This window comes from Bos mutus, chromosome 15, assembly GCF_027580195.1.
Source record: "Bos mutus isolate GX-2022 chromosome 15, NWIPB_WYAK_1.1, whole genome shotgun sequence".
Taxonomy (NCBI): Eukaryota; Metazoa; Chordata; class Mammalia; order Artiodactyla; family Bovidae; genus Bos; species Bos mutus.
Genome location: NC_091631.1, coordinates 41,552,408 through 41,572,830, shown reverse-complemented (window position 1 = coordinate 41,572,830; position 20,423 = coordinate 41,552,408). Strand labels below are relative to the sequence as shown.

Below are 20,423 nucleotides of genomic sequence, written 5' to 3'. Positions count from 1 at the left end.
GTGCAGGATAGTGAATGTATTTTGGCTTCTTGGAGGCTTTACTATTTTCAGATTCTATGTTTAAGATAGATGAATGTATTCTTAAAATGTATTTCTTTTTTTTACATAGGCTGCTGCTCAGTGTTACATTGATTTAATTATTAAGGAGAGTGACAACAATGTAAAGCTTATAGTTCTAGATCGATTGATAGAATTAAAAGAACATCCTGCTCATGAACGAGTACTACAGGTAAATATTTTTGAAACAGAGAAATCCTAAATAGAATCTTCTTACAAATTGAAATAATTCCCAATACTTTTCATCTTGGTTAGCTTAAATGCTTGGAGATTTTGGCAGTTTAAATTTTGGTCAACTAAGGTATAACTCTTGAAGCAGCGTAGCCTTTTGTGGTATTGTCTTTGTTATTAAAAGGAATTTCTAACATGAATTAATGTGTTACCTTTTATCTTTTCTATTTGTACTGCACTTGGTGTTCTTACCAGTAGAGATATATTTGTTTTAGTTTTAATTTACGTTTTTTGCAAAGTAATTAACACCAACTGAGAATGAAAGATGATTAGATTCTAGAAAATTATCAATATACCTGTTTAATCTGTGACAATGATTATTGTAAAACTAAAGCCCCATGATAAAAATAAAGCTACATTCAATGCTGATCCTGGATCAGAGTAACAACAAAAACATTTTCCAAAAGGACATTATTGGGACAGTTGGAGAAATGTGAATGCAAACTCTGTATTAGTTAATAGTATCGTTAATCAGTGTTAAGTTCTCTAAATTTTATAATTGTGTTATATACGAAATTTTTCTTATTCTTGGGTATACAGTGAAACGTTTAGGAGTATAGAGAATAAGACACAGCAAATGTGAGCTATTAACAACTGGTATGTATAAGTGAAGGTTATAGAGGAGTTTATCCTTAAAAATTTTAGAACATTTTTATCAGAATTTTTTAAAAATATAAAGTTTTAAAGAAGTGAAATATTTTGTTTTGCTATATTTAAAAATATTTGCTATAGAATTTTAAGTATACTTCTTTAAAATATTAGTTTCCTACAGAGCCAAAATAACATTACCACACTTAACAAAATTGTTAATGAATCATCCAGTTTTCCCAGATATTCTTAAAACACCCTTTTCGTTTGATTTTTCCTATTTATAGCCATACATCACACTTGGTTGTGATGTATGTAATTGTCATGTGTGGTTCCTTAAGTCTCTTAATTTGAGCAGTATCGTTTTTTCAGAACACTGACTTGTTCGAGAGACTCCTTCTGGATGTATCTGGTTACTTTTTTCGGTGTCATTTAGCTGGTTGCTCTGACTTCTGTATTTCCTATAAACTGCACGTTTGAGCTAAAGCTTGACAGAGTCAGAGTAAACATGTTCAGTTTGAATGCATCATATGTGATATTACATACTTCATGTTGCCTTACATCAGGCAACTCAAATTATCTGTTTTGTCCAACAGTAGTGATTTTATTATTGATCATAGAATTAAGGTCATGATAGAACCCTCTATTCTACAGTTAAGATTTTCTTCTTGTGACCAGAAATACTGATATTAATTCTAGATTATTTCTGTTCTTTTTTAGGATCTGGTTATGGACATCCTAAGAGTTTTGAGCACACCAGACTTAGAAGTACGCAAGAAGACCCTGCAGTTAGCACTGGATCTTGTCTCCTCTAGGAATGTTGAAGAGGTAAAACAAAATTCTGACAGCACTTTGTAAGCCATGAAGCCAAACATGATGTCATTCTCACTTATTTTTGCTTTGTTCTACAGCTGGTTATTGTCCTTAAGAAGGAAGTAATTAAAACAAATAATGTGTCAGAGCATGAAGATACTGACAAATACAGACAACTCCTTGTGCGAACATTGCATTCCTGTTCTGTCCGATTTCCAGATATGGCTGCAAATGTTATTCCTGTGGTATGTAATTTCAGTGATCTTAATTTTGAAATTCTCTAAAAATAAGAATTAGGAAATTTTAGTTATTTGACAGTTAAATTCTAGAAATCTCAGCTTTTTATAATCACTAAATCTCATGGTCAGAAGAGATCTTTGTCTGCTACTAAGCTCAAAAGGATAAGAACTCTGACTTCTTTCTCTCACATCTTCACTGAAAAAACAACAACAAAAAATAATGACAAATATACCTCCATATTATAACTCATGTTTGTTGGTGGTGGTTTAGTTGGTAAGTCGTGTCCGACTCTTGTGACCCCATGGACTGTCTGCCAGGTTCCTTTGTCTATGGGATTCTCCAGGCAAGAGTACTGAAGTGGGTTGCTGTTTCCTTCTCAGGGGATCTTCCCAATCCAGGGATCGCACCCAGGTCTCCTGCATTGTAGGCAGATTCTTTACCAACTGAGCTATGAGTGAAGCCCTTAATGTTTGTTACTATTACCTATAGTAAAATATTCTGTGTATATAAATCAATCAGTAGGGCAAATAAGTTTCTTTCAGATAATCAATTAAGATAATCTCTTAAATTTGAAGGATTTAGAGGAAAAACTAGCATACCAAGAATGTTTTTCTTTCTGTCATTGTCAGACAAATGAGGTATGTTATTGTAATTTGAAATTTTGACTTTGAGTTCTGAATTTTCTCTAAAGTGATTTTACTTTTAGTTACAACTTTGTGTGTCTGCAGTTAATTTATTTTGAATTGTGGATTTCCAGCTTCAGTTTTGTTTTTTTTGGTTATGCTGGGCCTTCGTTGCTGCACATGGGCTTTCTCTAGTTGCAGCGAGCAGGGGCTACTCTAGTCGTCGTGTGTGGGCTTCTCATTGCAGTGGCTTCTCTTGTCGCAGCACAGACTCTAGGGTGATGGGCCTCAGTAGTTGCGGTGCACGGGCTTGGTTGCTCCAGGGCATGTGGATCTTCCTGGACCCCTGGACCAGGAATCAAACCTGTGTCTCCTGTGCTGGCAGGTGGATTCTTATCCACTGGACTAGCAGGGAAGTCCTCTAGCTTCAGTTTTATCATGTGTTTTGTAATAAACTTCGCTGCAGGTAAACTGAAGAGTCATCATGCCTTTGTTTACATAATGGGACTTGTCTCTCAACTTACATTTTGCTGTGTATTTGAGAAGTATTGTTTATTTTCTTTGTAAACTTGTTCAGTTTACTTATTAACCTTAGGTAATAGGTAATTTTCTTTCTGAAAATGTGTAATTGCTATCCCTTTTTATTATTCTTTTAGTTAATGGAATTTCTCAGTGACAGTAATGAAGCAGCAGCTGCAGATGTTTTGGAGTTTGTTCGTGAAGCCATTCAGCGCTTTGATAACCTGAGAATGCTTATTGTTGAGAAGATGCTTGAAGTCTTTCATGCTATCAAATCTGTCAAGTAGGTTTAAAATCTGTTTAAATGTAAAGTTAAGCATTTTACCAATTTCTGTCTTTAAGGGTAAGTTCATAGAAAATATAAGACAGGAGAGCTGTCTTAAAACAGTTAAGACAAAATGAGACAAAATAAATGTCAGAAACATGTCACCCCTACTCTCACTCTTAGTGAATCCATAATCTATCAGCAAAAAAATTTTTGGTAGGTAGGTATGATTTAGATAGGTTTCTCCATTTTCATTTCCTCTAAAGCATCATAAATTCTAAAGTGACTAAGAAACATATTTTTATTTATTTGTTTTGTTATGTACCTTGACCAAGTGGGCTTATTACAGGGATGCAAGACTAGTTAAAAAAATTCAATCTATGTAATCCACCATATTAACAAGGGAAAGAATTACCCCCACCCTCCACCCCAGCACATAAAGCAAAACTATTAGAGCTAATAAATGAGCTCAAGATTGCAGCTTACAAGATCAGTATTAAGTATCAATTGCATTTTATACACTTGCAAGGAATAATCTGATAAGGCAAATATTTTTAAAAGGTATTATTTTGGGGATACCATTATTATTTATATTCCCTCTTTAGCATTTACTGAAGTGGAGGATTGAAAATAACAGCCTAAATCTGTTATGTTTCCCTTCAGATAGCCTTTGCTAATGAGAAAGGACTATTGCAGCTGAGTTTGCTTCATTTAAATCACCTGATGGATTGTAGTAGCCTTGCCTTATATCTGCCTGTATAGAAAAGAAGGGAGTACAATGTTGGTTTTATGATATGAAAATGTATTGAGATTTATGGAAGTGAGAAAGATTTGTTTCCTTTCTGGAAAAAAAAAATCATGTCAAAGTTTAGCTTTTGGCAGCCATAACCTCTTAGGGTTTCAGTTTCTAGAATTTTTTTGGAATAAATTTAATGAAAATCTTAGGGAAAAGATGACTGAAGACTTAATTCACTTCAACATTTTTAACTAGAAAATTGTTGCTTGCTTTTATTTGAGGTTTTTTTTGTTGTTGTTTTGATTCTCTGCATTCCTTCCTTTTTCATTGGTCTATTTGGCATCCCTGCCTCTTCAGTGAATTACTTTTTATATAAAAATAATACATACTTTTAATAGTGGTAGGTTATAAAATCAAATTTACCTTAAATTCTGTCTGAAATGAAAGACAACACATGTCTGGGAAACATTTGGGTATTTTATTTTTTAAACTCCTGGGTTTACCAGTTGTAGAATGTTCCTAAATAAAAACACTTACTTTCCTTTTAATTCTTGTGACTTCAGGAGAAAATCAAAGAAACTTAGTGTCTTGTTATATTCTTTCTTAACATTTCATCCATAGTCCCTTGGAACTGCAGAATATTTTTTTCTTCCTTAAGCTTAAACTCACAAAAAAAGATCACTGCTTCAAAATTTGTTAGCCGAGTCAGTTCTTCGTAACTTGTATTCTTGCCTTAGGATTTACCGAGGAGCATTGTGGATCCTGGGAGAATACTGTAGTACCAAGGAAGACATTCAGAGTGTGATGACTGAGGTCCGCAGGTCCCTTGGGGAGGTATGTTTTACTTTAATAAATGCTAGTTTATGTGGTGATTTTTATTTTAGTAAATCTGACTTTTATGTGGTGATTTACTTTTGTGTTTTTATTTACTAGTGTTTGGGCTAAAGAACATTGAAAAAATTTTAATTACCTAGATAATTAAGCCTCTGGTCAATGGGAAATTAGGGGAGTTGTCCTCCCCTGCATTGATAACACATGTTCTTTTATCTGTAGTATTTACCATTCTGGATAAAATTTTATTTGAACAAAAGGTTATATATTTTAAAAAAGGAAAAAGAATTGTAAAACTCTGCTTAATCCTCTGTGTTATAAAAAAAAAGAATTCTTGTAAGAACAGGGCTGACTTTAGAATACCTATTTATGTACTAAAACTGGCAGCATTTTCCTCATCTAAACAAGCCCATATAGTAGAATAGAAAGGACAGTGCTTGTTAGGAACCTGGATTCCAGTCTTGCTTCTGCCAGTAATAACTCTGGGACTTTGGATATAATTTCCTTAACCTGACTGGACATCAAGTTTTTCATCTATATAATAAGGTCGGTAGATAATGATTGACGACTCCTGGAGCTCATAAATTAGATGATAGACTGGTATTATGGAGAAGGCAGTGGCAACCCACTACAGTACTCTTGCCTGGAAAATCCCATGGATGGAGGAGCCTGGTAGGCTGCAGCCCATGGGGTTGCTAAGAGTCGGACACAACTGAACGACTTCACTTTCACTTTTCATTTTCATGCATTGGAGAAGGAAATGGCAACCCACTCCAGTGTTCTTGCCTGGAGAATCCCAGGAACGGCGGAGCCTGGTGGGCTGCCGTCTATGGGGTCACACAGAGTAGGACACGACTGAAGTGACTTAGCAGCAGCAGACTGGTATTAAGAAATAAATGCATAGTATCTACTTGGTTTAAAAGAGAGGAAGTTGGGTGACTTCCCTGGCATTCCAGTGGTTAAGACTCCACACTTCCTATGCAGGGAGTGCAGGTTCAATCCCTGATTGGGGAAGAATTATTGGATATTTAAATATGTTTGGCTTCCTACTGATATTTGATGTTTCCTTTTGATTTTTAGATCCCAATTGTAGAGTCAGAGATTAAAAAAGAAGCTGGTGAATTAAAACCTGAAGAAGAAATAACTGTGGGTCCAGTTCAGAAATTGGTAACTGAGATGGGCACCTATGCAACTCAGAGTGCCCTTAGCAGTTCTAGACCAACCAAGAAAGAGGAAGAAAGGTAATTTGCAGCACCTGGGACCTGCGAGCTATACTTCTGTGTATAAAACAGTCAGAGGACTTCTTTCTCTTATTAGTTTACTCTTTTGATCCAAATAGAAATCTTCACTATTTAAGATACTTGGAAGGAAAAGGATGTTTAAGTTCTTTCTTCCAGAAATTGTGTTAATAGTTTTAATTCTCTGCTCCTAATAAATATTCTCATTGAACTGTGTTCTATTTAAACTAAGATTACTTTACTCACATAGAAAATACTAAGTGGAGGTAACTAATGATATTTGAGTTTTATTTCCAAATAACATTTGGAAAACATATTTTCAAGATTTTGCACTTCTGATTGATGGAAAAAAATTTGATGTTTTCCTCCATATTTGCTCTCCAATTATATAGTGAAGATGATGAAAATTTTGACGATGTCTAAAATTTTAATGGTTACTATGTATTAGGCATTGTACTAAATAAATAGCTTGTCTCTGATAGTCTTTGACAGTATTCTGTTGATTAGCCACATTTCATAGAGGAGGAATTTGAGGCTTAAAGAGGTTTGGAACTACCCAAAGGGATGCAATAAATGAATATACACCTTTAACAGTTTTCTGTTTATTTATTTAGCTCTTTTAACATTGCAGATGTGTTAAAGCCATGTATTTTTTAAAATCTTTTTCCTTTTTTATTCTGAGAGGTAAAGAGGGAGCTAGTGGAGATTTTTATCATCGAAGGGTGGCAGTGAGAGTATGAAATAGGCTTCCTTGAGTCATTTGTACAAAAGCTGCATGCTGCTTAAGAAGTTGGTGGGTTTCATTTGCCTTGATTGCTTTGCAGACCTCCCCTAAGAGGATTCCTTCTGGATGGAGATTTCTTTGTTGCTGCCTCCCTTGCCACAACTCTGACCAAGATTGCCTTGCGCTATGTGGCTTTGGTTCAGGAGAAGAAAAAGCAAAATGTAAGTTCATTTATTCTACATTTACCTAAAATGAGTATTGAGTGCCTGCTATATGCATTGAACAGTGAGGACCCAAAAGTGAATGAATGCTTAATTCCTGTCATAAAAGAGCTTATGCTTTAAATGGGGAAATGGACACAGTAATATAATGAAATATAGATATATAGTATAATGATTGTAAAATTGACATAGTAATGTAATAACAACACAGTATGATTAGTCCAGTGGAAGTGATACATGGGTTTATGAAGTTATTTCTGATTGCTGGGATTAGTCAGAGCCCAGTGAAGGAAATGCCTGTCTCTCTAGCATCTTCATCCTGCCAGTCATAGTCTGTTTTATCCTAGAAATGCCTCTTAAATATATTCCCATTTTTGCAGTTCATACCTTCTTCGTGGCTTCTGACCATTCTGACTATATACTCATTTACAATAATGTACTGTCGTTCTACCCAACCACTACTGCCATCCTTTATGTTATTGTCCTATATTTTATTTCTGCGTGTCATTTAATCAACACTGTGATGCGTTATTATTATTTTTCCTTTAAATAGTCAGTTATCTTTTATGTATATATGTACCATTTCTTTCCCTTTTCTTATTTACCTAGTGACCAGACTCATGTTGGGAAGGGATATACTTGCAAGTTTTAAGTAATTGAGAGTTGGAAACAGGACACAGTTCAAGTACCTTTTTGGGTTTTGTGTTTTTTTTTTTCATTTTTGCTTTGTTTATTTTCATATTTTTCTTCATGGTAAAATACATGTAACATAAAGTTTACCATTTAAACTATTTTTAAGTGTACTGTTCAGTGTTGTGAGTACATTCAAATTGTTAGCCATTACCACTATCCCTCTCCAGAACTTTTTCATCATCCCAAACTGGAAATAACCAGCAAACAATAACCCCATATTCCCTCGCCTAGTCCTTGGCCACCACCATTCTGCTTTTCTGCCTCTATAAATTTGCCTGTTCTACACACCTATTATAAATGGAATTATACAATATTTGTCCTTCAGTGACAGGCTTATTTCATTTAGCATAATGTTTTCAAGGTTCATTTGAATGATAGTGTTGTCAGAACTTCTTTCTTTTTTCAGGCCGTCTAATATTCTGCTGTTACTGTTTATCCATTCATCCATATAAATAGTCAGTTTTCTTCTAAATATTTTTTAATGAGAAAAAAGTTATACTTACAGTGTTTTTAATTTTTTTGTATACATGCAGATTTCTATCTGATATTTTCTTCCTGCCTGAAGAAGTTGATTATTCTTATAATGCAGGTCTGCTGAAGATGAATTCTCTCAGCTTTCATTTGCCTGAAAAAAATCTTTGCTTTCATTAAAAAAAAAATCACTTTGTGGTAAAACTGAGTGTTTTTTATTTTATTTTTATTCATATCTTTTTCACATTGTTAAAATAAGGAGTGATGTAATGAAAATTAATGAGAAAAAAATCAGTCATGGTTAAAACACTGAAGTACAAATCTTGTTAATATTGTAGTGGAGATAGAAACATCAAAAATAGGATTCCATTCAGTTCAGTTCAGGTCAACAAAAACCTTTCCTCAGAAAGAGTTTATTATGACTTTTATCTTTGAAACACTTTTTCCCTAGTAGTGATCATTTTGTGTTTTACCATATTGTAGTTTCACTTAACTTTATAACATTTTCCCTATGCTCTTCTAAACCCTTCCTAATCATAATAATATTTAATAGTTCCATAATAATCCATTAGATTCTTTCATGTAGTCAAACCTCCATATAATAAGACACTTTATTTTTAGATTAGGGATTTTTGAAGGATTTTTTTTTTTTCCTCATTTCAAGTAAGAGTTTTCTGAAGTATATTTCTTTTTTTTTTCTTCTAATTTTATTTTATTTTTAAACTTTACAATATTGTATTGGTTTTGCCAAATATCAAAATGAATCCGCCACAGGTATACTTGTGTTCCCCATCCTGAACCCTCCTCCCTCCCCATACCATCCCTCTGGGTCGTCCCAGTGCGCCAGCCCCAAGCATCCTGTATCATGCATCGAACCTGGACTGGTGACTCGTTTCATATATGATATTATACATATTTCAATGCCATTCTCCCAAATCATCCCACCCTCTCCCTCTCCCACAGAGTCCAAAAGACTGTTCTATACATCAGTGTCTCTTTTGCTGTCTCGTATACAGGGTTATTGTTACCATCTGTCTAAATTCCATATATATGTGTTAGTATACTGTATTGGTGTTTTTCTTTCTGGCTTACTTCACTCTGTATAATAGGCTCCAGTTTCATCCACCTCATTAGAACTGATTCAAATGTATTCTTTTTAATGGCTGAGTAATACTCCATTGTGTATATGTACCACAGCTTTCTTATCCATTCATCTATGCAAACTAGTACAGCCACTATGGAGAACAGTGTGGAGATTCCTTTAAAAATTGGAAATAGAACTGCCTTATGATCCAGCAATCCCACTGCTGGGCGTACACACTGAGGAAACCAGAATTGAAAGAGACACGTATGGGGAGGGGGGAGAGAGGAGGGTTCAAAAAAAAAAAGTAAATTAAAAAAAAAAAAAAAAGACACAGGTGTACCCCAATGTTCATCACAGCACTGTTTATAATAGCAAGGATTTTTTTAAAAAATTTCCATCATATAGCTTTCCTCCTAAATCCATAAATAAGATTCAGAGGATCAGGTAAATTATAAGATGTGTTATCTCTTTTAATCATTTACTTTTATTTATGAGGAATAACTTACTTTGTAATTCTCTGAGGGCCCTTATTTATTTATTTAGGTCTTGTCTGTTCTTTAAATTATGCTTCTTAAAAATCTCCAACATTTTATGCCTTGGTTCTGCAAGTTGGGAGAGCGTTTCCTGGAATCTGTTTAAGAGAACCAGCTTTCTGGTAACATACTAGTTCAAGAAATTTGCCACCTTTGGTACAAGGCAGAAGGAGGTTTGGTTGTTCATCACCATGCTGTCTTGGCTTTCCTTCATTTATGGCTTTTCCAACACTCTTCATTTCTTAATGTAGATCTGACTTTCTCTCTGGTATCGTACACCTTTTGCCTAAAGAATTTGCTTTAACTTCTCTTGTAGTGCAGATCTGTTGACAGTTAATTCTTTAGGTTTTTGATTGTCTGAAAAAGCCTTTATTTCTCCTTCAGTTTTGAAAGATATCTTTGAGGTATAGCGTTCTCGGTTGACAGTTTTTTCTTTTAGCACTGTAAAGATGTTGCTTCACTGTTCTCTGGCTTTCAGTACTATCAAGATGTTGCTCTTGTGCCTCTTTGTGGAGTGTGTCCTGTTTTCCTTCAGCTGGTTTTGGATTTTCTCCTTATCACTATAATTATAATTTCAGGTTTCAGTCATTTGATTAGGATATGCTTTAGTGTGATTTTCTTTATGTTTCCTTTGGTTATGGTTCATTGAGCTTCTTGAATATGTGGTTTTATAGTTTTTATCAAATATGAGAAATTTTTGGTTATTATTTCTTTAGCTACCTTTTTCTGTCTCCCCTTCTCTTTCCTTCTAGAGACCATATCTGGACACAAAGGATTATTACATTTATCCTTCCCAGGCTTCTGATAATTTTTTCATATCTGTATGCTGATCACAATGTGTAGATACATTTACATCACAATGGTGGAAAACAGTACAGAAAACCAAGGGACCGGTCTAGGTTAAAAGGGGCTCAAGAGAATAATAATCAAATAAAATGTATGAACCTGGTCTTGGATTTAAAAAAAAAAATTTTTGTGACAATTAGGAAGATTTAATTGAATTTGGAGTGTAGTAGATATAGTTGGGAATTGTTACATTTCTTAGGTGAGATAATGATACTATGATTATCCAGGAAACTGTCCTGAATCAAGAGATGTTTGCTAAAGCACTTATGAAGTAAAGATTCTTGCTTTCATACGTTAAGCCAAAAAAATTGTTGTTGTTGTTTAGTTGCTAAGTCAGAAGTCTGACTCTTTGTGACACCATGGACTGTAGACCACCAGGCTCTTCTGTCCGTGGGATTTCCTAGGCTAAAATACTGGAATGGGTTGCCATTTCCTTCTCCAAGGGAACTTCCCAACCCAGAGATTGAATCCCCACCTCCTGCATTGCAGGCAGATTCTTTACCATTGAGCCACCTCAGAAGCCCAAGTCAAAAAAATAAATGTACATATATGGTTAGAATAAGAACACAGTTTTGGCAGAATATTAACAATTGGTGAAGTGTATCATTCTTGGGCTCCAAAATCAATGCAGACAGTGACTGCAGCTACAAGATTAGAAAGACACTTGCTCCTGAAGAATAGCTATGACACACCTAGACAGTGTATTAAAAAGCAAAGACATCACTTTGCCAACAAAGGTTGGCAAAGCAGTTCATGGGGTCACACAGAGTCAGACATGACTTGGAGACTGAACAGTAACAAAAAATCATTCTTTTAACTTTCCGAAGTTGGAAAGTGTGAGAGAAAATAGTTTTAAAATCTCTACTCAATCAGTTGGGGGTTAATGAAGGTTTTAGAGGATGGCAGGAAGGAGAAGGGTGTAAAAAAATAAAATCTAAAATATTCAGGTTAAGTGATATTAGGTTTAATTTCTTGGATTTTGAGTTATATTAAAGTGACATTATTGCATTTGGAGAAGCCTGACAATAAATAAACCATTTCTTTCCTTGTCTAGTCTTTTGTTGCTGAAGCAATGTTGCTCATGGCCACTATCCTACATTTGGGAAAATCCTCTCTTCCTAAGAAGCCGATTACAGACGATGATGTAGATCGAATCTCCTTGTGCCTCAAGGTCTTATCTGAATGTTCACCTTTAATGAATGACATTTTCAATAAGGAATGCAGACAGTCCCTTTCTCACATGTTATCTGCTAAACTTGAAGAAGAAAAATTATCCCAAAAGGTAAGGTATATACATGATAAAGGCATAAAAGTGCTTTGTGTTCTTTGTTGTTGATTTTTCAGTTCTCATGTGTGAGGAGTGTCTATGTTGAAGGCCTCCAAAAAGCTATCTTTTTTTCCCAAATTAATGAGAGTTGGTATATTGTTTTTGCAACACAGAAAGAATCTGAAAAGAGGAATGTGACAGTACAGCCTGATGACCCCATTTCCTTCATGCAACTAACTGCAAAGAATGAAATGAACTGCAAGGAAGATCAGTTTCAGCTGAGTTTGCTGGCAGCAATGGGTAACACACAGAGAAAAGAAGCTGCAGATCCCCTAGCATCTAAACTTAACAAGGTAACGATATATCAAATACACCAGTGGATTATTTAAATTGGCTGCTTAAGAAAGTACTAATCAAGAATTTGTTTGTCCTGCTGTTTACTGTAAAAGAAAAATAACTAGTACAGGATATTTTTTTGTCCTTACTGTGATTGATAGGTTCATTAAACGTGAATTGAAACTCAGTGGAACCTGATACTTTTCTATATGCTAGTACTATTAGTCCTGTGGCTGATTTCATAACTTGTTCCAGTTGTGTGTCAAATTACCGTAAACTAAAACATTGAGCCAAGGGATCCTGAGAGGTTAACTAGAGCTTTTAAAACGTAGAACACTAGCCTCCTCCTCCACACCCTGCCCTCAGTTTCTCCTGTCCCCTGCTACTTTAAACAGTGCAACTCCACTTTTATATTCTTAATGTATTGAGTTCCATATAAGATTTCATTAGGAAAATTATTCTTATATCTCTCTTTTCTCAAATATTAAATTTACACATCCATGACCTAGTTTAATCCTTCCTCTGTTAGATAAGTAAACAGTCTCAAATTGATTTTTTTGCCCAAGGTAAGATTAGTGGCAGAATAGGAACTACTAAAACACTTTCTCCCTTAAAATTGGTAATTGATATTGACAGTATTACAGTTATAAAATTTTTTCACTTTGTTTTTTGAAATTGTGGTAAAATTTACATAAAATCAAATTTACTCTCTTAACTTACTTAAATATATATATATATCAGTTGATTTGGCTGCATCAGGTCTCAGTTATGACACTTGCTTAGTTGCCCTGCAACATAAGAGATCTTAGTTGCCTGACCGGGGATCAAACCTTCATCTCCTGCATTGCAAGGTGGATTCTTGACCACTGGACTCCCAGAGAAATCCCCTCTTAACTGTTTTTAAGTGTCCAGTTCAGTGGCATTAAGTACATTGACATTATTATGTAACTATCAGCACCATCTATCCCCTGAACTATTTTCATTTTTCAAAACTGAAACTCTATGCCCATGAAACAATATTTCCCCATTCCCATCTTGCCTCAGCCCTTGGTAGTCACATTCTACTTTTTATCCCAGTAAATTTGACTATGCCGGGTACCTTACATTAGTGTAATCATACAATTTCATCCTTTTGTGACTGGTTTCTTAGTTCATTTAGCCTAATGTCTTCAAGGTTCATCCAGTTTGTAACGTGTCAGAATTTCCTTTCCTTTCAAGGCTAAATATATACCACATTTTGTTTATCTGTTCATCTGTTGATGGACACTTGGGTTGCTTCAAACTTTTGGTTGTTGTGAGTAATGCTGCCATGAAGGTGGATGTTTGGATATCTCTTTGAGGTCTACTTTCGTTTGTGTTAAACCCAGAAATGGAATTGCTGGATAGTATAGTGATTCTGCTTTAGTATTTTGAGGACTGCTGTACTGTTCCATGTAGCAAGCTGCACTGTTTTACATTCCAACCTTCAATGCAGAAGGGGTTCTGATTTCTCCATCTTCTTGCCAACACTTACTTTTCATTTCTGTTATAGTAACGATCCTAATGGGTATGAAGTGACATTTTGTTTTACTTTTGATTTGCATTTCCCTAGTGATTAGTAATGTTGGATGTAATGTCTACTCAAGTCCTTTGAGAGTGATTTTAATCTGGTTGATTGTTTTCTATATGTTGAGTTGTAGGATTTCTTTATGTATTCTGGATACAAGTCGCTTATCAGATGTATGATTTACAAATATTTTCTTCCATTCTCTGGGTTGCCTTTTCACTGTGTTAATAATGTTCTTGGATGCACAAAAGTTTGTGATTTTTGATGTAGTCTAATTTACCTATTTTTTTCTTTTGCTGCCTAAGTTTTTGGTGAAATGTTATGTTTTACATTTTTAAAATATTATATATACTCTGGATTTTTCTTTTCTTTATTTTTTTTTTATGGAGTCACAAAGAGTCGAACACGACTGAGCAACTGAACTGAACTGGATGTTCTTTTAAAAGTTTTGGTGGGGGTACATCTAAAAATTTATCTTCATGGAATTACAAGAATTTCTTGCTTGTAATTATTTTTCCCGAGTTTAAGTAACAACCAGTGAGTGTATGTGCTGAGGAATTTAACTGAAAATCTGTTCAAATCTATTCAGTTCCTAAGTTGAGATAATGTTTAATGTATTTGCTGAACATATTTAACATAGTAATGTGTAAGTTTCAATTACCATGTCTAAATTATAAAAGAATTTTATTATACCCATTTCGAATGACTGGTTTAATCTAAGTACATCTGTTAATCACCTAACATCCCTAGTCATTTGGCTAAGATATATTTGATTGTCTCAGTCATTTGATTGTTTTTGCCTGACAGGTTACCCAGTTGACAGGTTTCTCAGACCCTGTGTATGCAGAAGCCTATGTTCATGTCAACCAGTATGACATCGTCCTGGATGTACTTGTTGTGAACCAAACCAGTGACACCTTGCAGAACTGCACGTTAGAATTAGCTACTCTGGGTAAGGAAAGTTACCATAAAGGGAAAGTTTTATTATATGGTAAATCTTTATAACAGGTTACTAAGAGACATGTACAAGTTTTAGTATAAGAATTCTCTTGAGCTCTTTGTGACATTTTGAATCAAGTCTTAGTTTCTGAGCCTCTGTGATACTTTCTTATGCTTATGTTCTTTGGTACTACTAGATAGGTTCATTCAGTGAGCTTGATCTAACATATGTCAGTTTTTTAAAATATACATAAGAACTGCTTATATTACAGATTCACCAGATAGCTTAGTTAGTTTCAATTGCCTTAGTGCAGAACAAGGTATTTTCTGAGTTCATAACTAAATACATACCCCATGTGTGGCCAAAGTAATACATCATCACATTTAGCAATGTGAGTTTTTTTCCTTCTTCTTAATAAAGACACATTTACGCATCTGGCTTTGAAGTTGGAAAATACAAATTGTAAATAGGAACAGTGCACTTTCCCTACAAAGTTCTATATGACTTAAGCAAGAGTTAAGAGGCTTTAAGAAATCAAGGGAGAACATAGTTCTGCCCTGTCTTCGTCAGCATAGCTTGAGTCCTACATAAAGAACTGATTCTTTCTTCAGGTTGGTTTATCTTTCTTTGTAATGGAGTGTACAGTTTAAGACTTAAGCTTTTTGAAAAGTTTGTATCCATTCACTGAAATAAAATGGTATGCCCCAAATACAACCCCCCCACACACACATAAACGAATTTAAATATACGATTATTCTGAGAAGCCTATTACCTTTTAAAAGAAAATGTGCATATTGATGTGAATAATAGTGTTAAATGATTTTTTTTATCCTCATATTTGAATCATAATCCTTCTTTTATTCCTTGTTTTACCAGAAACTATTGAGCTGTATTTTAAGGTTTTATGATTGGAGAGGTTAATATGTATGTCTTTTTAGCCACATCTAAATTTTTTTTCAGGGGACTTGAAACTTGTGGAAAAGCCGTCTCCTTTGACTCTTGCTCCTCATGATTTTGCAAATATTAAAGCTAATGTCAAAGTAGCATCAACAGAAAATGGAATAATTTTTGGTAATATAGGTAAGGAATTGTTTTATAGCCTGTGATGTTTGGATGTTTTTATTAAGGAATTTCTGTAATGAGCAGCTGTGTGACATTTCTTGAGGACAGGACTTGAATCCATTCATTTATTGATTTATGGGACATCTGCTGTGCTATTCAGGGTTGTACTATGTTCTGGATGTACAGAAATGAGAGTCACTGTCCTCAAACTGTCAAGCAAGAGGAGAAGAATAAGTAATATAAAGTTACAATACAGTATGCTAAGAGCTAGGGTATATACTATGTGCTTTGGGATCATAGGGGGAAAATGCTAACTATGGAAGGCTTTATAAAGGAGGAAGGAATGTTATCAACCGTTGAACTAAGTCTAGAACTGTGCACAGGTGTTTGTTTCCAAGCCACCTAGGGATTAGCGTGCACAAAGATATTTAGTCAATAAGCTCTCTTTTTTAAAAAAGCAGTTTCTGTGGTAGGAACAAAAAAATCTCTGTCCTCAATAGCTTCTAGTTCAGTAAGGGAAATAGATAATGTACAGTACACAATGTTAAGCGCTGTGACAGAAGCCTGTGCTGGTGAAGTGGAAGTCTATGCAGAGATTCAGTTATTTCTCGCAGAGTGGTGGGGGGTTGGGAGGAGAGGCTTTGTGGAGGAGCTGAAGCTCAAGTGGGGTTTTGAAAGATCAGTACTTGGTCTACAGACAGAGATTCAGTTGAATCAAATGCAAGTAGTTTGATATACCTGGAGTTGAGAGTGGCCTAGAGCCTGATGGTAGAAAAGAGTGAGGTTGAGAAGGTTAGTGGCAGCTGTACTATACTTGTCATGCTAAGAATTTCAGACTTGATCCTGGATATAAAGAGGAGCCATTAAGGAACTATTGGTGAATCACATGATTAAATATTTCTATGGCAGCGCTAAAGAAGACTGGAAGAGGCAGGAAGGTTAGCTAGTAGACTTGCAGTAGCCCAGGTGAGAGATGACAGAGAGTTTGAACCAGCACAGTAATGGCCAGGATGAAGAGAAGGGCTGAATATAACAGATATTAAGGGGGTAGAATGTCCAGGACATGGTTATTGATTTAACAGTAAGTGGCTAGAGCAACCCTCAGATTTCCTTCTTGGGTGTATTGGGTTGGTGTTTATGTTAATCACTGAAATGGAATACAGGAGAGAAGGACTGAGAGATGTAATAAATTAAACGGTCTTTAAGTTACTGAAGGGCAGTTTGAGATGAGCCTGGAACTTAACAGAAGGTCTAAAGTAGAGATGAATATTTGTTTTTAAACCATAGAAATGGAAGAAATTAACTAAAGAGGGCATAAAGAGTTAGAGAGGGGAGATTTGAAAACTGAATCCAAGAGAACAAGAATATTAAAAGCTGTTCAGAGTTTTTTATTCAGAGCAATATTAAAAGAAGGAGAAGCCTGTAAAGGAAGTGTGGTTAGAGAAGTAAGGAAAAATCTTGAAGATGTGTCCAAAGCTGCAGAAGATCTACAAGAAAGGTCCTTTAGGTTACCTATCAGTGATAGTAGAACATTGCTTACGGAGTGTCTTGGGCAGTAGTGGTAGGTTCAGGGCTACATTGGACTTGGAGAAATAAAGACAGTGAGTGTAGATCACTCTGAGTGTAGGACCTTGGTTTTGATAAGATTGAGAGGGGGCAGTAGCCAGACAAGAAGTAAAGGATGAGAGATTTTTTTTTGAAGATGAGAGAGCCTTGACTATGTTCATAAACTCTAGTGGAAGAAAATCAGTATGAAGGTAAAGACATTAAGAGTAAAAGAGGTGATGACTGATGGAGTGAGGTCCTAAACCAAAGCAGGCATCACGGATGGCAGCAAGTATTAACCTTGAAGAGAAGAGGCAGCAAAAGTGAGGTGGTGAAAGTTGATAAGTTGATTCAGAGAAAAATACATTTATTTTTAGACGTGGGGCTGAAAATTAAAGGAAGTTATTCTTGGTAAGCTTGCTGCTGCTGCTGCTCAGTCGCTTCAGTCGTGTCTGACTCTGTGCGACCCCATAGATGGCAGCCCACCAGGCTCCCCTGTCCCTGGGATTCTCCAGGCAAGAACACTGGAGTGGGTTGCCATTTCCTTCTCCAATGCATGAAGGTGAAAAGTGAAAGTGAAGTCTCTCAGTCGTGTCCAACCCTTAGCAACCCCATGGACTGCAGCCCACCAGGCTCCTGCGTCCATGGGATCTTCCAGGCAAGAGTACTGGAGTGGGGTGCCATTGCCTTATACTGTGGGAACACTATTACCTGTATATCTTTCCACAGTGTCTATAACACATTGCAACTGCTATGTAAGCACTCATTGACTGAATCCTGGCCTCTGCCACTTAACCAGTTTTGTGACCTTGAGCAACTTAACTTTTCTGTTTTTGTTTCTCTATAAGATGGAAAGTAATAATACTGTAACTTGGGATTAATGGGAATATTAAATAAGTAATTAATTTGTAAAACATACACAATAGAGCTCAGTATTGAGTAAGCAGAACTATTTGCTAATATCATAGTTGTTATTTGGAAATATGAAAACTTTTAAATTAAAATTTGCCTTTGGTGATTGGGAATCTTTTTAAATTGCAGTTTATGATGTCTCTGGAGCAGCAAGTGACAGAAATTGTGTGGTCCTCAGTGATATTCACATTGACATCATGGACTATATCCAGCCTGCAACTTGTACTGATGCCGAATTCCGTCAGATGTGGGCTGAATTTGAATGGGAAAACAAAGTTAGTCCTTAAACTCCTTATCTTTCTTTTTGGCTAGTGTTGAGGGATTCTTTGATAAAATTAATCCCAGATGTGAAAAGCAAAGTCTTTCAGTATCTATGCTTACAAATTAGCCTTAACTGGAAAGCATGCAACTGGTTTGGTTAATTTACTGTTGTAAATTGGTGAGAGTAACAGTTCTATAATTAATCTAATTGTTCAAGACATTATAAACAATGTTCCATCCCTGTGTGTATGAATAGAAACTTACCATTGCATCAGTATCCGATAGAAGCTTTGCAAAGTCAGTGGCTTGCTAGCGAACTTTGTTCCTATGAGCCTTGATTTTTATTAGAACTATTTTATGTACAGCATGTTGACGGTCTATGAAGTTATCTGTACTCGAAAGTTCTGATACCAGCCTACAGTTTGTTGGATTTTGTAGATGTCATTTACTTTTCATTGCCCACCCTTTCCCCTTAAGTACTTGGAAGGAGGTTTTAATAGGACACATAAGTGATTGTTTTATCAGCCCCAAGATAAGAAATTCATAGCTTTCTCTCTGTTAAAAGTATAATCTCTTGACTTTTTTTCCTCTTCCTCTGTACAGGTGACAGTTAACACAAATATAGTTGATTTAAATGACTATTTACAGCACATATTAAAGTCAACCAACATGAAATGCCTCACTCCAGAGAAGGTAAGATTTGCCTGGGTACTTCTTAACTCTGATACAGAGTAATGGTAGATTCTTGGCTTTCTTGTATTTTCTGTAGTATATTGTGTTTTTACTTAGCCTGAGAAAAGCAGTGTCATTCTGGACTAGTTAGAAAAAACTATACCGTAGAATGTGTGAATCTGCTTACTGCTTTCTACTGAAATAGGAGCAGTATCTGCTTGTCCCTAGAGCAGTGACCCAACTAAATAGTCAGATTGACTTTTCTTTTCAGTCTTCTCCCTTTTAACTAAAAACTTTATTCCAGAGTGTACTAGATTAGAAAATGTCCATGACCTCTTCTTTTGATTCTGATTGTGGGTCAGAATATATCTGATCAAGTATGGAATTGTTAATGTATTCTGATTTTTTGCTATGTTTGTGTATGTATGAAAAAAAGACTAGAGAAAAAGACCAAAAACTGAAGCTGAGAATGTAAGGAAGTTTTCTTTATAAAATTTCTGCTAATGTTGTGGTAGTGATTTAATCAGTGAAAGAATACTGCCAGACCAAGTCAAGTAGGCTTTAATTCATGTTAGTCTATTCAACAGATAGTGAGTCTGATAAATACTCTATGCCCGATACTCTGTGAGCTGCTGGATATACAATAATGAAGAAAATAAAAATAGTCTCTTCATAGAGCTTAAGGTCTGGTGTAGGAGGCAGTCAAACAACTCTAAACAAAGAATATAGAAATGCAAATTAGGATAAGTGCTGTTTCTTTAAGATCAAGTTTATCGAGATACAGACAACAGTAAAGCTCACACATTTTACATGTATAGTTCTGCGAGTATCAACAGGTTCATACAGTCATGTATGAATAAGTGGTGAATAAGCTGCTTTAAGTGGTGATAATTTACCTGTGCTGTTTAGTCTTGCTTATGTGTAGTTCTCTAGTATTAAGTTTATCCCAAATTTCTTGCAGGCACTTTCTGGTTACTGTGGCTTTATGGCAGCCAACCTCTATGCTCGTTCCATATTTGGAGAAGATGCACTTGCAAACGTTAGCATTGAAAAGCCGATACAACAGGGACCAGAGGCCCCTGTTACTGGCCACATAAGAATCCGTGCAAAGAGTCAGGTAACGGTTGCTTTTTTTGAGATGGTCTCTGAACTGAATACAAAGAGAAAGA

General features: G+C 35.4%; 1 protein-coding gene across 1 annotated transcript in view; it reads left to right on the top strand.

The window, feature by feature from the left end:
• The window catches only part of COPB1 (COPI coat complex subunit beta 1), a 34,713-nt gene that overhangs the window by 12,065 nt on the left and 2,225 nt on the right, over positions 1-20,423 (top strand). Inside the window, exons 8-21 of the mRNA XM_070383987.1 lie at positions 110-229; positions 1,597-1,704; positions 1,788-1,934; positions 3,209-3,354; positions 4,810-4,906; positions 5,984-6,144; positions 6,966-7,086; positions 11,768-11,995; positions 12,154-12,333; positions 14,670-14,814; positions 15,763-15,882; positions 18,451-18,596; positions 19,186-19,275; positions 20,216-20,371. Of these exons, the coding sequence (XP_070240088.1) occupies positions 110-229; positions 1,597-1,704; positions 1,788-1,934; positions 3,209-3,354; positions 4,810-4,906; positions 5,984-6,144; positions 6,966-7,086; positions 11,768-11,995; positions 12,154-12,333; positions 14,670-14,814; positions 15,763-15,882; positions 18,451-18,596; positions 19,186-19,275; positions 20,216-20,371 (1,965 nt within the window). The remainder of the gene's footprint in view (positions 1-109; positions 230-1,596; positions 1,705-1,787; positions 1,935-3,208; positions 3,355-4,809; positions 4,907-5,983; positions 6,145-6,965; positions 7,087-11,767; positions 11,996-12,153; positions 12,334-14,669; positions 14,815-15,762; positions 15,883-18,450; positions 18,597-19,185; positions 19,276-20,215; positions 20,372-20,423) is intronic.